This window comes from Pan paniscus, chromosome 11 (genome assembly GCF_029289425.2).
Source record: "Pan paniscus chromosome 11, NHGRI_mPanPan1-v2.0_pri, whole genome shotgun sequence".
Classification (NCBI taxonomy): Eukaryota; Metazoa; Chordata; class Mammalia; order Primates; family Hominidae; genus Pan; species Pan paniscus.
Window position 1 is genome coordinate 77,477,018 of NC_073260.2, and position 14,086 is coordinate 77,491,103.

The 14,086-nt window shown below is 43.9% G+C and overlaps 1 protein-coding gene across 2 annotated transcripts in view; it reads left to right on the forward strand.

Moving 5' to 3' along the window:
• PSAT1 (phosphoserine aminotransferase 1) overlaps positions 1-13,058 on the forward strand; it is a 33,335-nt gene extending 20,277 nt beyond the window's left edge. The window contains exons 7-9 of one of the 2 annotated variants that reach the window (XM_003811450.5): positions 648-776; positions 11,031-11,168; positions 11,945-13,058. In XM_003811450.5, the coding sequence (XP_003811498.4) occupies positions 648-776; positions 11,031-11,168; positions 11,945-12,050 (373 nt within the window). In that variant the 3' untranslated portion in view covers positions 12,051-13,058. The remainder of the gene's footprint in view (positions 1-647; positions 777-11,030; positions 11,169-11,944) is intronic. The other variant, XM_055091926.2, reaches the window with a different exon arrangement.
• The last annotated feature ends 1,028 nt before the right edge of the window (positions 13,059-14,086 follow it).

A 14,086-nucleotide genomic window follows, 5' to 3' on the forward strand; every position in this document is an offset into this window, starting at 1 on the left:
GGTCTGCTGATGCCTTCTGGTGGAGATAAGGAAGTGTGTTCTGGCTCTCAAGAAGAGTTTACATTAGGGCTTAAGCTGGACAAGGAGGGACTGATATGATGTTTAGTGAAAAATCTGATTAAACCTTTTTCTGAATGGCCCTCAGGGATCTAGAATTGGGTTGACCCTAGTCCTTGCTTGATGACATGCTCTTGTTCACATGGGCCCTGCTTTTGTCTTGTGTATTTTCTTTATTTTTTTTGGAGACAGGGTCTCGCTCTGTCACCCAGGCTAGAGTGCACTGGTGTGATCATAGCTCACTGCAGCCTCGAACCCCTGGGCTCAAGCATTCCTCCCTGCTCTGCCTTCCAAGTAGCTGGGACTATAGGCACATGCTATCACACCCAACTAATTTTTCAATTTTTATGGAGACGGGTCTTGCTATGTTGCCTAGGCTGCTTTCCAACTCCTGGCCTCAAGCGATCCTTCGGCCTCGGCCTTCCAAAGTGTTGGGATTACGGGCGTGAGCCACTGCACTTGACTATCTTGTCTATTTCAAATAATGTGTTTAAGTCTGTTTTAATGCACCTTAAACAGCAGTTTGCTTGAATATAGTTCTACTTTTGCAAAGATGAGCTAAACGGATTTTTAAAAAATCTTCATTTTAGCATCTACGTCATGGGCTTGGTTCTGGAGTGGATTAAAAACAATGGAGGTGCCGCGGCCATGGAGAAGCTTAGCTCCATCAAATCTCAAACAATTTATGAGATTATTGATAATTCTCAAGGATTCTACGTGTAAGTCAATGGATTTTATCTCCTATTTTGCCTCTTGTGAATTTAAAACTGTGTATATACTGTGTACCTTTGAAAAGTGGACATATTCACCTTTCTCTGAGACATTAAAATACTGGGAGTGTGTGTGGTCCTGGGCCCCATGAGCAGGGGAGTGGGTGGTGAGTTCTTCCCTCCTGTACCTCACCCCAGGGCTCTTAGGCTTTGGGACCTGTGTCCCAGTGGGTGGTGATGTTTCTCACACCAAAGACATCGCCCTGGGGAAGAATCTCAATTCACCCCCTGGGGTAGGTCCCGTCTACTCCCTCCTTTGTATATCTTCTGGGAAAAAAACAAATGTACTTTCTGAAATGTGTCAATTTAAGGACTCCTCTTAGCGATCTTTGGGATAAATACTCACTCCTGGCCTCCTCTTCTGCGTTATTTCCCTTTTTAAGAAAATTCACTCCTTTCCTTATTATAAGACAGATGCTGTTATCCCAGAGTCTGTGAATGGAATTGGCTTTGGCATGGGCTGACTCCAGTTTAAATATTCCCATGAACAAATGATTAATGAGTATGTCTTAACCACTGCCCCTGCACCTGGGAATTCTGCAGAAAATGTCTGGGTCTTGTATTAGTTTCCTGGGGCTGGTGTAACAAAGTACTACAGACTTAGTGGCTCAAAACATCAGAAAACTGATTCTCACTCTTCTGGGGCCAGAAGTTCAAAATCAAAATGTCAGCAGGGTTTTGCTCCCTCCAGAGAGCCATGCCTTGCCTCCTTTAGATTCTAGTGGCTCAGGGTGGTCCTTGATTTGTGGCTGCATCACTCCAGCCTCCACATCTGTCTTCACATGGCCTTCTTTCTGCCGTGTCTTCCCTTCTGTCTCTTAAAAAGAGAGGTCTTTGGATTTAGGGCCTGTCCAGATAATCCAGGATCATCTCATCTCGAGATCCTTCACATAATGACATCTGCAAAGGCCTTTTTTTCCAAATAGGTCGTATTCACAGATTCTGGGGGTTAGGACATGCGCATACCTTTTCAGGGTCAGCATTCAATCCACAACAATAGGCCCTTCACCAAAATGCCAGATGGGAAGCACCTAGTGCGGTGCCTTGGATGCAGAGAAGTGTAACAGGTGGTATCTTCATTTGCTTTTCCCTTTCCCTTAAGGTGGGTACAGGTATACAAAGACCAGACTTTCTGCTGTGTACATGTATGTGTGCCTACACATATACATAAATGCTTAAACTCACCAAACTGAGAACCCCCTTCTTAGTGGCCATTGCTCTTTGGGGTTCAGTCTATAGTAACAAAAATATCTGCTTGATGGTAAGTTGGAAATTTGCCCTCCCTCAGATAATTCAGTGGCCACATGGGACCGACAAAACGATGCCTCTGTCCTAACTTAGAATTGTACTTTTTAGCCAAGACTTAACTAACACATCTCCATAACCACCCATGGGCGGGCAGTGCTGGTGTACTTTTTGGATGGCATGCTGCTGTCACCTTTGTTCTTGCAATGCTTGTTGCCTGTTTCTGTGAGCTCTTGACATGCAGTGGCCCTCCTCCAGCTGCAAGCCCAGGGGGAGTTAGGCTTGGCAGGATGGCTTGGCCTTTGGGCTCCTTTCCCAGGCACCATCTCAGGGAAGGGGTACACACTCTGCATTACTGCCTGTTCTCTGGTTCTGTGCAACAGAGAAGCAAGTGCAGGCTGGGGGCTTAGTGCTGGGGAAGCTTCCACACTAGACCTTGATGTGTGAGTTTGGAGGCCAGGATACCCTGCCTGTGCTCACTGAAGCCATTTAAAGTGCACGATCAGCAGTAGGTATCCAAAGATTTCATAGCCAAGGGCTAAAGAATGTGGCATGAGCCTGGAAAAGGGGTATACTCTTTGGTTGGAGTGAAGAGAGGGCTTTTGCATGAGCTTATTATGAGGCCTGGTCATGAGTGGAATTAGGCAGAGAAGAGGGCAGAAGTACTTTTAGAAAGGTTAGAATCATCCCCGCAAAGGCACTGAGGGAAGAGTGTACAGTGTGTTTGGGGAGCAGAGCATGGGCTGCTTGAAGGGCATGGTTTATGCTGGGATTGGGAAGAAGGTCCGTGGAGGTGTGTGAGGGCGTGTTTAGTCCACCTATTTATTCATTCATTCGTCTACTCACCCACCCATCCACCCACCTACCCATCTATCCATCCACTCATTCATTCATTCATCCATCTGTCTACCCATTCATCTATACATTCATCCACTCATCCATCCACCATTGACCCACCCATCCATCTATTCATCTACCACCTGCCTACCTATCCATCCATCTACCCACTCACTCATCCATCTATCCATCCATTACCCACCCATCCTTCCACCCACCTATTCACCCATCTACCCATTCACCCATCCACCCATCTATCCACCCGCCCATTCATTCACCCATCGACTCATCCAGACGTCCATCTGTCCACCCATTCATCCATCCATCCATTCATCCACCCACTCACCTACCCATCCACTCATCCATCAATCTTCCATCCATCCATCCATCCATCTATCCATCCATCCATCCATCCATCCATCTGCCCACCCATCCATCCATTCACCTACCCATCCACACACCCACCTATCTATCCATCTACCTACACACCCACCCATCCATCTATCCATCCATCACCCACCCATCTATTCATTCACCCTTCCACCTATCTACCCATCTATCCATCCATCCATCCGTCCACTCATTCATCCACCCACCCACCCACTCATCTGTCCATTCACCCTTCCACCTATCCACCCATCTATCTACCCACTTGTCCATCCATCCATCCATCCATCCACTCATCCATTCTCCCACCCACCCATCCATCTATCCATCTGTCCATCCATCCAACCGTCCATCCATCCATAAAATGGCTCCTGAGGACCTGCTCTGTACACTAGCCTTGTTCTAGACTCCTGGAAGACCGAGAAGAATAAATCATCTTCCCTGGCTCCCTAAAAAGTGCTGAGAACCTGAATGTGAGTAAAAGCACTTGGTGGGTATAGCGGACGGGAGACCAATTTTTCTACTAGCTTTTAGCTCTATATATTTCTCAGGAGATGTGTAGACATGATGTTAGAGGACAGAAAGAACGGTGATACCAGTGGGAAAAAAATTAAGGGCATCAGGAACAAAATAAGAAAGCATAGAAGGAATTCTGGGACTCTCCTGAATCCCCCCCACCACCCCTAGGTCCTTTAACTCCAAGCACTAAACCTGGGCCTCTCCCAGAAGGCAGTCTGCCAAACTAATGTGGCAGGCAGGTCATCTCCTGGGCAGGTCATCTCCTGGGGAATCTGGTCATCCTTCACACCCAGAGCTCTTCACTCATTTCTGAACTGCCTTGACCCAGGACTTCCAGTCCTTTTAAGAATAAACCTCTTTCTAGGAACTCCCACCACCCCCTCAGTTGCCTGCCTGGAAAGCGTCATCCCAGGCACTTGGTGTTCTGTGGGACCTTGTTACTGGAGTAGAGAGGAGGCTGTACTCTGTCTCTCCTCTGTTTGTAGCTGGAGACTCCCAGGCTGTGCCTGAACTCACTTAGATTTTCAGGAAATTCTTCTTTTCTTTGGAACTATGGAAATAGTTGAGCAACATGGCCCCATGGGAGCTGGGCACTTTTAAAGAGGAATACCTAGAATTAGAATTTGCAATTTACCACCACCTTTGCTCCTCATTTTTGTCTCTGAGAAGATGCACCCCCTTCCCACTTCCATGCCCCCTGACTCGTAAACCAGCTCCTTAACATAGTTCCAGGTTGTTTGCTGGGGGTTTCACCAGCCCTGCCAGTGACATTGGCAGGGAATTCTGGGACTAGATAAGACAACTATCGAAGCCTCCAAGTTGATTCCATAGCCCAGTCACCCACACTGTGCTGACTGACCCCATGTTGAGCCCACGTGGGCCGTTTAGCACCTTGGGCTTAGAAGCCCCATTTTGCCACGGTGGTGCGTGTGACCTCGTGCAAATGACCTAACTGCTCTAAGCCACAGTTTTCTCATCTGTACAATGGAGGTAATGATACATACTTCTTAAAATTGTCAAGAGAATTAAAAGGAAATGCTTCTGAATCAAGAGTATATAATATAAGGATTGAGAGCATTTTTACATTAAGGATTGAGGACTCTTGTGCTGGTTAATTTGTATAAAGTGCTAGAAACAGTGGTTGGCACATAGGAAGCATTCCTTGCATGTTAGTTCTTAATATCATTATTTGTGGTTATTGTTATATAAAGCAATTATGATATTCCTGACACACAGTGCTTATATAATATAAGCTTATGTAATATAATTAATTATATAAGTATATAATATATATTAATTTTATTATATAAGGATGTCCAAGTGACAGATTCCATATCTGGATCTGAGGTCACCTTTATCACCTTATGTGGGTACCAGGCCTTAGGAAAGAGAAGGAGGCACGTGATGGGTCTAGCGAAGACCCTAAAATAAAATGAAGCAGGCAGAGTCCTAGGCACCTTACACGTGTGAATGCATTTTGTTGTCATCACAACCCTGTGAAGTAGACATTGAGCCTATGCAGCAGAAGCACAGATAGGACAAGGATGCAGCTGGAAAGTGGGACCAGCCAGGCTACGAACATGGGGGTGGAAGGCTCATTCCAGAACCTCTGCTGCTGTCTATGTCCAGGAGTGCAGAAGGCCTTAAACATACAACTCAAGCTATAAAGTAAAAGAATGACATATTTAATTACATGAAAAATTTAAAATTTTATATGGCTTAAGACATCATAAACAGAATCAAAAATGACAGAATGAGAAAGATTTTGTAGTATATTAAACATAAAAGTTACTATCCTTAATTTAGGCAAGAACCCACAGATGAATGAAAAAGGATAAAGAAATAAAAGTGGGGGTGTGGTGGTTGCTAACAGTATGAGGAAACAACTCAGAAGAAATACAAGCTGCCTCATAGACAAATGGAAAGATGCCACCTTCATTAGTTCCTTAGGAAATGCAGATTAAACCCATGAGATATGTTTTGCCTTTCATGTGCACACATTAAAAGGATTGATAACATCTGGTGCCAGCAAGGGCATGCACTTTTGGTGAGAGTATAAATCTGGACAAATTTGGAGCAAAGATTGCAGCACTCATTATAATTCAAAACTTACATGGGCTTTGACCAAGGATTTTGATGTCTACAGATTTACCCTTCCCCAGCACTCTGCCTGGGTACAGTGGTGTGCACAAAATTAGGGACCAGCAAGTCCAATGTAAGATGTAATGGTGAAAATATGGAGTTGTGCCCATCAGTAGGGGTCTGATGAAAACAATTAGGATCTGTGGGTAATATGGAATGACTGCATTGAGAAGGATGAAGCGGGTCTCTTAGCAGACATGGGAAGATGACTGTGTTATGTCATCAGACCAAAAGGAGCAAGAGCAAGTGTAGGAAAAGACAAATCTATTAGTCTTTAAAAACTACAACAAGGCCAGGGACAGTGGCTGATGCTTGTAATCCTAGCACTTTGGGAGGCCAAGGTGGGAGAATTGTTTGACCCCAAGGAGTTTGAGACCAGCCTGGGCAACATAGTGAGACCTCGTCTCTACAAATAATAATAATAATAATAAATTAGCCGGGTGTGGTGGTACATGCCTGTAGTGCCAGCTGCTTGGGAAGCTGAGGCGGGAGGATCGCTTGATCCCAGGAGGTCAAGGCTGCAGTAAGCTGAGATTGGACCACTGCACTCCAGCCTGGGTGACAGAGTGAGACCCTGTCTCAAACAAAAACAAAAACAAAACTACAAGAGTTATATATACATACATATTTACACATAGACACACATACATGTATACATGCATATACACACAGACGTACATGTGTATATCTAAAATGATCTTCAGGAATGCACAGCAGACCATTAGGGTAGCCACCTCTTGTGGGAAGAGGGGTGGCAGATCTTCATATTTTTATTCTAGATTTTTATAATCATGTACAAATTTAAAATTAATTTTTTGTTGACAAAACCAGGCAGTAAGGAGAGGCCTACATAGGGTTGCATTTGGTAGGCTTCTCTTCACATACTCTTCTTTCTCATTCCCTGTGTATCTGACACATCCTTTCAGAGGGGCCTGACTGTGGAGTGATGTTTCTTCACCGCCTGCTCATCTCCTGTGACTTTCTTGCATTCCCTTCTGAGCCTTACCACCTTCGTGGGATGGGTGTCCCTGGCTGAAGGTGTACCTCCGCCATGTTCCCCTCCTCCAGTACCTTGGAAAGTCCCGGTGTGTCCCTGAGCAGCGTGTCTCCGAGGGGATTGTCTGGAACTCTCATCCCCACAATAGGAAGGGTTTTTCAGTCATGGGGGAACACTGCGTTCCTGTCTGACCTCCTGGGGTTCCTCATTTACGTGGTCGGTGAGCTGTTGAGAGGCTTCAGGAAGTCAGGAGTGAGGAGGCCTGCCTAGCTCTGTGAATGCAGCTTTCCTAAGTTTCTCTGGCCATGGAACCACTTTCCCAGAATGCCTGTTGACATCTTCGTGCTCCACCAAGATGTTGGGAAGTGCGGCTCTTTCCCTGGTTCCCACTTGGACTTTCTCCTTAAATCTTTGCAGCCCTGGGATTTCCAGCTGGTTCCATGCCCATCCATAGCCCACATAGTCTCTCAGTCTGCCTTGGCCCCTTCTCCTACCTCGGCCCTCAACCCATTCAAACAACAGACCTGGTCACCTCTGAAATTTGGTGTTAACTCCAGGGATTGATTGCTCACTGGGGAGCAGGGGCTAGATCCAGCCCACAGTGGTGCTTGACGGGGTCACCCATGTTTAAAAACACAACTTGAGCCAATATTGGGCTCTTAGAGATCTGGTTTCTTATTCCATAATCCATGTGCCTGTGAAAATGGGAAAAAGAAACTTTGACAGGGATAGCCATATGTTTCAGGAAAAAAAAAAGGGAGAGCCTCTTTTTCAGACTAGTCCTCCACGTTTAAAATGTGAGAGAGCTTGTTTGCACCTTCCACACCGGCCCGTCCTACTCATTTATGTGAGTGGTGCGGGGACATGCTGGCTTAGAGTTTGCCGCCCATGCTTGAAGCTCCTCGGTGCCGGCACCTTGGTACAGGCCCTAGCTCTTTTGACCTAGAAAGCTTTTTTGTTTGTTTGTTTCCAGCCATTTCCTTTTTTTAATTTACAGTTTGCGTTCAGTGCAAACCCATAGCATGAGATGTTACTATGAATCAAAATGTAAATACACAAACACAATATAGAATCCAAAACAGAGGTGCAGCATTCAGGAATGAAGCAGAAGACAGGTTCATTCACATGCACAGTAGCTTCAGGGCTGTGTGATCTGGTTGTTCCCATGTAGCCTCCTAAAGATGCAAAAAAATGATTTTGGTCATCAAGACTACTGTGGCCATATTAGATACTGGAACCGTAGGAAGTTCTTCATAAGAGCTTTCCAGCAGGTCTGTGTGTTCCCAGTTTCTTCACCCCCCAGTCTCTCCTCTGTGTGCTGTAATTATTTTTCTAAAACACAGACCGCATTTTGTTGTACAAACTGGATTACGCCTCATTGCTCAAGGATCCAGTCCAGTTCCCAGCAGGGCACTCCACAGCCCCGGCCCTGTAGGTCTTCCAGCCACCCCAGCCAGGAAGCCAGTGCTCCAGTTAAGTCAGCAGACTTGCCGGAAGCGTTTGTGCCTTTGCAGATGCAGCTGTCTGCCAGATGCCCTTTCTTCTCATCTGTTGGAACCATGCCTTGTCCCCTCCCCTGAAACCTGTCAACCTTGCCGCTGCTGAATTCCTTATCTGGCTTCTCTGCCTTTGCAGACCTTGGCTGTTACAGCACTTCGTACGTATAATTGTGATTCCCTCCGGAGCCATCTCTCTGTAGATTGGGAGCAGTTAATTTCCCTTAATCTTTTTTTCTCCCCCCAGCCCCATACTAGAGACACTCTCCCATGGGTAGTGCATAAATATTTGTTGCATGACAATTTAGTCTTTAATTTCTCACTTTTATGACATTATTGCTTTGTGATATCTTCTACTTTCATGATAGGATGGGTAAATTGCAGGGAGAGGAACTGTAAATACGGATGCTTAATTCTTCCTGCTTTCAATTTTTTTCTCTTAAGTTGAATGTGCTTTTTGTTGCTCCACCTCTCTGATTGGAGCCTCACATTGGGAGCCTGAGGCAGTGGAATATCAAAAGAGGGTAGCCGTTGAATGTTTATTTTCAATGTCAGCCGTGAAACCTACCACTTCGAATAGTGGGGCCTGGAATTCAGGCTCAAAGTCTTTTCCCCATATTTGTTTCCCCCTTTGGCCTCTCTTTTGCTTGAAGCTGTGTACTAGACTCTCATTAACTTTGACAAGAATTACGGATGTGCCCTCAGGGGGCCTCTCACACTGCCTTTATTTGCTGTAATTTTAATGAATTCCACCCATAGAAGTGTAAGAATAAAAGAGGATATACTTGAGCAAAGGGAAAGAGAGGGTTATTACACATTGTACCTTTTTTTAAAAAAATTGCAGAGTAATGTCAGCTATTCTTCCATTTGTCTCCTTTGGTTGCCAGTGAAAAATAATTTTGGCTGCTTATTTTCCAAAGCAGAAACTGAAGTCAAACACGAACCTTTCCTAGATAAAGATTCACTCATAATCATTTTTGAGAGTTGATATGTACCTTATGCAAGGTGCTGGGAATAAAAAGATGAATTTATTCCCATAAATATGTACACGTACTATGAACCCAGAAAAATTTAAAATAAAAATTTTTAAAAAGATAGATGTATTAACAGGTACTTATATAGCATTTAATATATTGCAGACATAGTTTTAAATTGTGTCAGTTATTTGTTTCTGCATCATAGAACACCTTAAAACTTAAGTGACTGAAAACAACCACCATTCACTTGCTCGTAGTTTTTTGGGTCAGCAGGTTGGGCTGAGCTCAGCTAGGGGGTTCTTCTGCTGGTCTTGGGATGCCTCATTCTACTGAAGTCATCATCTGGTTATTCATTTGGAGCCAGATGGTCTACAGTGGTTTCACATATCTGGCAGTTGGTGCTGGCTGTTGGCTGGGACACTTATCTCCAGCACTCTAGCTCAGACATGCTTAAGTGACAGCAATATATATATATATATATATATTTGTTGTTGTTGTTTGTTTGTTTTGTTTTTGTTTTTGTTTTTGAGACAGAGTCTTGCTCTGTTGCCCAGGCTAGAGTGCTGTGGCACAATCTTGGCTCACTGCAATCTCCGCCTCCTGAGTTCAAGCAATTCTCCTGCCTCAGCCTCCTGAGTAGCTGGGATTACAGGTGTGTGCCAGCACGCCCAGCTAATTTTTGTATTTTTTTTTTCAGTCAAGATGGGGTTTCACCATGTTAATCAGGCTGATCTCAAACTCCTGACCTCGTGATCCACCTGCCTCGGCTTCCCAAAGTGCTGGGATTACAGGTGTGAGCCACCGTGCTTGGCCATCACAGCGATATTTTAAGAGAGCGGGAGGAGAGGCTGTAAGGTCTTTTGAGACCTAGGCTTGGAAGGTGCAAAGAGTCTGTTGTAATCTCTTGGCCAAAGCCAGTCAAAAGGCCAGCCCAGATTCAAAAGATGGAAAACTAGATTCCACTTCTTCTTATTTTTAAATGGGCCACAAAAATTCTCTATAAAGACTGACTTATTTAATGCTTACAACAACTTGAGGTAGTTGAGGTAGGTTCCTCTATTATTCCCACTGTTCAGATGAGGAAGGTGAGGCATAGCAGAGAGGTTAAGTAACTTGCTCAGGGTCACACAGCTTGGGGCAATACACCATGGTAAGTCCTTTGGAAGTTGCTGCTCATTATTTTTGCCTTACAGCCACTATAGGACCAACTTATTATTTCTCTGCAGCCTTGCAGAGAAAGAGGTCACTCACATTTGCCATGCAGCTGCCATGTGTTGGAAGCTTCATATATGTAGTACCACTAAACCGTCACAACTAGTCTGAAATGGAGATATTATTATTCCCAGTATTCAGGTGAGGAAACTGAGGCTGATGGAAATTAAGTACACGTCATACAAGGGGATGATAACCTACTGTTCCATATGCAAGAGTTTGTTTTCCCTAAGTAAACAATAAATGTGCTGGGGCAGATTTTTTGTTTTTTGTTTTTTAAAAAATCTTCTGCTTGCATCTAGGAAGTGTTAAGAAAAAAAAATCTGTTGATTTGTTTATGACAACCCATACATTTCAGAAAAGTAGCTGGAATAATAAACATGTTTTTCAGTTGTCCAGTGGAGCCCCAAAATAGAAGCAAGATGAATATTCCATTCCGCATTGGCAATGCCAAAGGAGATGATGCTTTAGAAAAAAGATTTCTTGATAAAGCTCTTGAACTCAATATGTTGTCCTTGAAAGGGCATAGGTGAGTACATCTGCAATGCACGAGCTTGGCAAAGAATTAGCTTAGTTTTTCAAATGCAGAATAAAACAAATCTATAGGAGCCTGCTTAGCTTGGAGTAGCAGTTATGTAATTTGTTGGGCCAACCCAGTTGTTATAAGGATGTGCCTTCTTCCTGTTGTTTATGGAACCCTTTGCATAATTCCCCAGCTGAGAGTATAATGGAGCTCCATCTTCCATGAGGGTTTTGGCAAAATTACCTTTGAAAATCTCTTACACTGCTCGTATAGCACAGAGGTTGCCATTCCATCTCTGATGAGGCCAGCACCACTCTGTTCTGGAGGTAGAGAATCATTATTATTCCAACTGAACATCAAATTAGTAGCTAGTCTTGCATGCTCTATGAAAAATAAATGTCCTCACATGAGAATAGCAGCAGGGAGATGCCCAGCCCCGATCTTGCTGGCACTGTCACGACAGGCTCATGAATGTTAAACAGAATCGCTATCTTCTTCCAACTTATCTTTTCTTCCCCACATCTTGCTTGCTTTCTTTGCCAAGAGTGAATAGTTCGAATGACTCTAAATGTGAGCATGGTGAACCTTCACAGCTTAAGGGAGAATTTTCTGATGACTGAGACGTGTGAAGCTCTGTGCCAGGTGTCGGGAGTTTTTAGGTAGGAGACCGGAAATGATGGTCTCAGGTGCTGCAACTCTCAGGAGCCAGTGGCTAGAAAAAGGTGTTTTGATGCGAAATTAGACGTTTTTGTTCTCAATGCCTGGATCTTTGGTCATTCTAGGTCTGTGGGAGGCATCCGGGCCTCTCTGTATAATGCTGTCACAATTGAAGACGTTCAGAAGCTGGCCGCCTTCATGAAAAAATTTTTGGAGATGCATCAGCTATGAACACATCCTAACCAGGATATACTCTGTTCTTGAACAACATACAAAGTTTAAAGTAACTTGGGGATGGCTACAAAAAGTTAACACAGTATTTTTCTCAAATGAACATGTTTATTGCAGATTCTTCTTTTTTGAAAGAACAACAGCAAAACATCCACAAATCTGTAAAGCTGGTGGGACCTAATGTCACCTTAATTCTGACTTGAACTGGAAGCATTTTAAGAAATCTTGTTGCTTTTCTAACAAATTCCCGCTTATTTTGCCTTTGCTGCTACTTTTTCTAGTTAGATTTCAAACTTGCCTGTGGACTTAATAATGCAAGTTGCGATTAATCATTTCTGGAGTCATGGGAACACACAGCACAGAGGGTAGGTGGGGCCCTCTAGGTGCTGAATCTACACATCTGTGGGGTCTCCTGGGTTCAGCGGCTGTTGATTCAAGGTCAACATTGACCACTGGAGGAGTGGTTTAAGAGTGCCAGGCAAAGGGCAAACTGTAGATCGATCTTTATGCTGTTATTACAGGAGAAGTGACATACTTTATATATGTTTATATTAGCAAGGTCTGTTTTTAATACCATATACTTTATATTTCTATACATTTATATTTCTAATAATACGGTTATCACTGATATATGTAGACACTTTTAGAATTTATTAAATCCTTGACCTTGTGCATTACAGCATTCCATTAGCAAGAGTTGTACCCCCTCCCCAGTCTTCGCCTTCCTCTTTTTAAGCTGTTTTATGAAAAAGACCTAGAAGTTCTTGATTCATTTTTACCATTCTTTCCATAGGTAGAAGAGAAAGTTGATTGGTTGGTTGTTTTTCAATTATGCCATTAAACTAAACATTTCTGTTAAATTACCCTATCCTTTGTTCTCTACTGTTTTCTTTGTAATGTTTGACTACGAGAGTGATACTTCGCTGAAAAGTCTTTCCCCTATTGTTTATCTATTGTCAGTATTTTATGTTGAATATGTAAAGAACATTAAAGTCCTAAAACATCCAAGCCCTTGTCAATGAATTTCTCTACCTGCTTTTTAGACAAATTGTTCTTTTTAAAACTTTATGATGGGAAAGCTTGAGGTCTAAAAATAGCACCTGCTAAGGGTAATTTAGTTCAACCAAAGATCTAAGACTTAATTCTTGTGCATCCATTTAAAAAAATTCAACACGGTGTGGGAGCTTTCCATTTGCTTTTGGAATGGGCGTTATCAGCAAACCACCTTCCATTGCAGCTGAAGGTGTAAAGTTCTTTTTTTTTAGATGGAGGCTCGCTTTGTCGCCCAGGCTGGAGAGTGTGGTGGCGCAATCTTGACTCACTGCAACCTCCCCTCCCAGGTTCAAGCAATTCTCCTGCCTCAGCCTCCCGTGTAGCTGGGACTACAGGTGCTGGCCACCATGCACGGCTAATTTTTGTATTTTTAGTAGAGACGGGGTTTCACCATGTTGGTCAGGCTGGTCTCGAACTCCTGACCTTAGGTGATCCGCCCACCTCTGCCTCCCAAAGTGCTGGGATTACAGGCATGAGCCACCGTGCCCAGCTCTGAAGGTGTAAAGTTCTATGAGCTTTGTCCCATTTGCCCCAGAAACATGCCACTAGGACTGTTTTGAGCTATCTTCCTGGTTTATTTGATTGCATAATGACTCCACCAGTGTCTTGTCCCATCTCTGCACTGGTTAGTTGGCTCCCCTGTTCAGGTCACAGCCTCCAAGGCTTGGTTCTGTCATCTGTAACAGGAGGGTTGAAATAACTCCCCCACGACTTACCTTAAGGATGTTTAAAAGTTTAAAACAAGGGCTCGATGCAGGATGTGAATAATAACCACAATGAAGTTTTAAGTAGCAAAAGCCAGGCAGTCCATGGATTCCAACTAAGTGTTCACACATAAAAGTCATGCTCAGAGTCAGCCTCCCCTCCTTCCTCACCCTTTCATATGTGGTTGCACATCCCTGTCATGTGTATCAGACCTGTGCTTCTCAAATATCTGCTAATTTTCATTCCATTGCTATGTCAGCTCTGCTATGTCAGCCCTC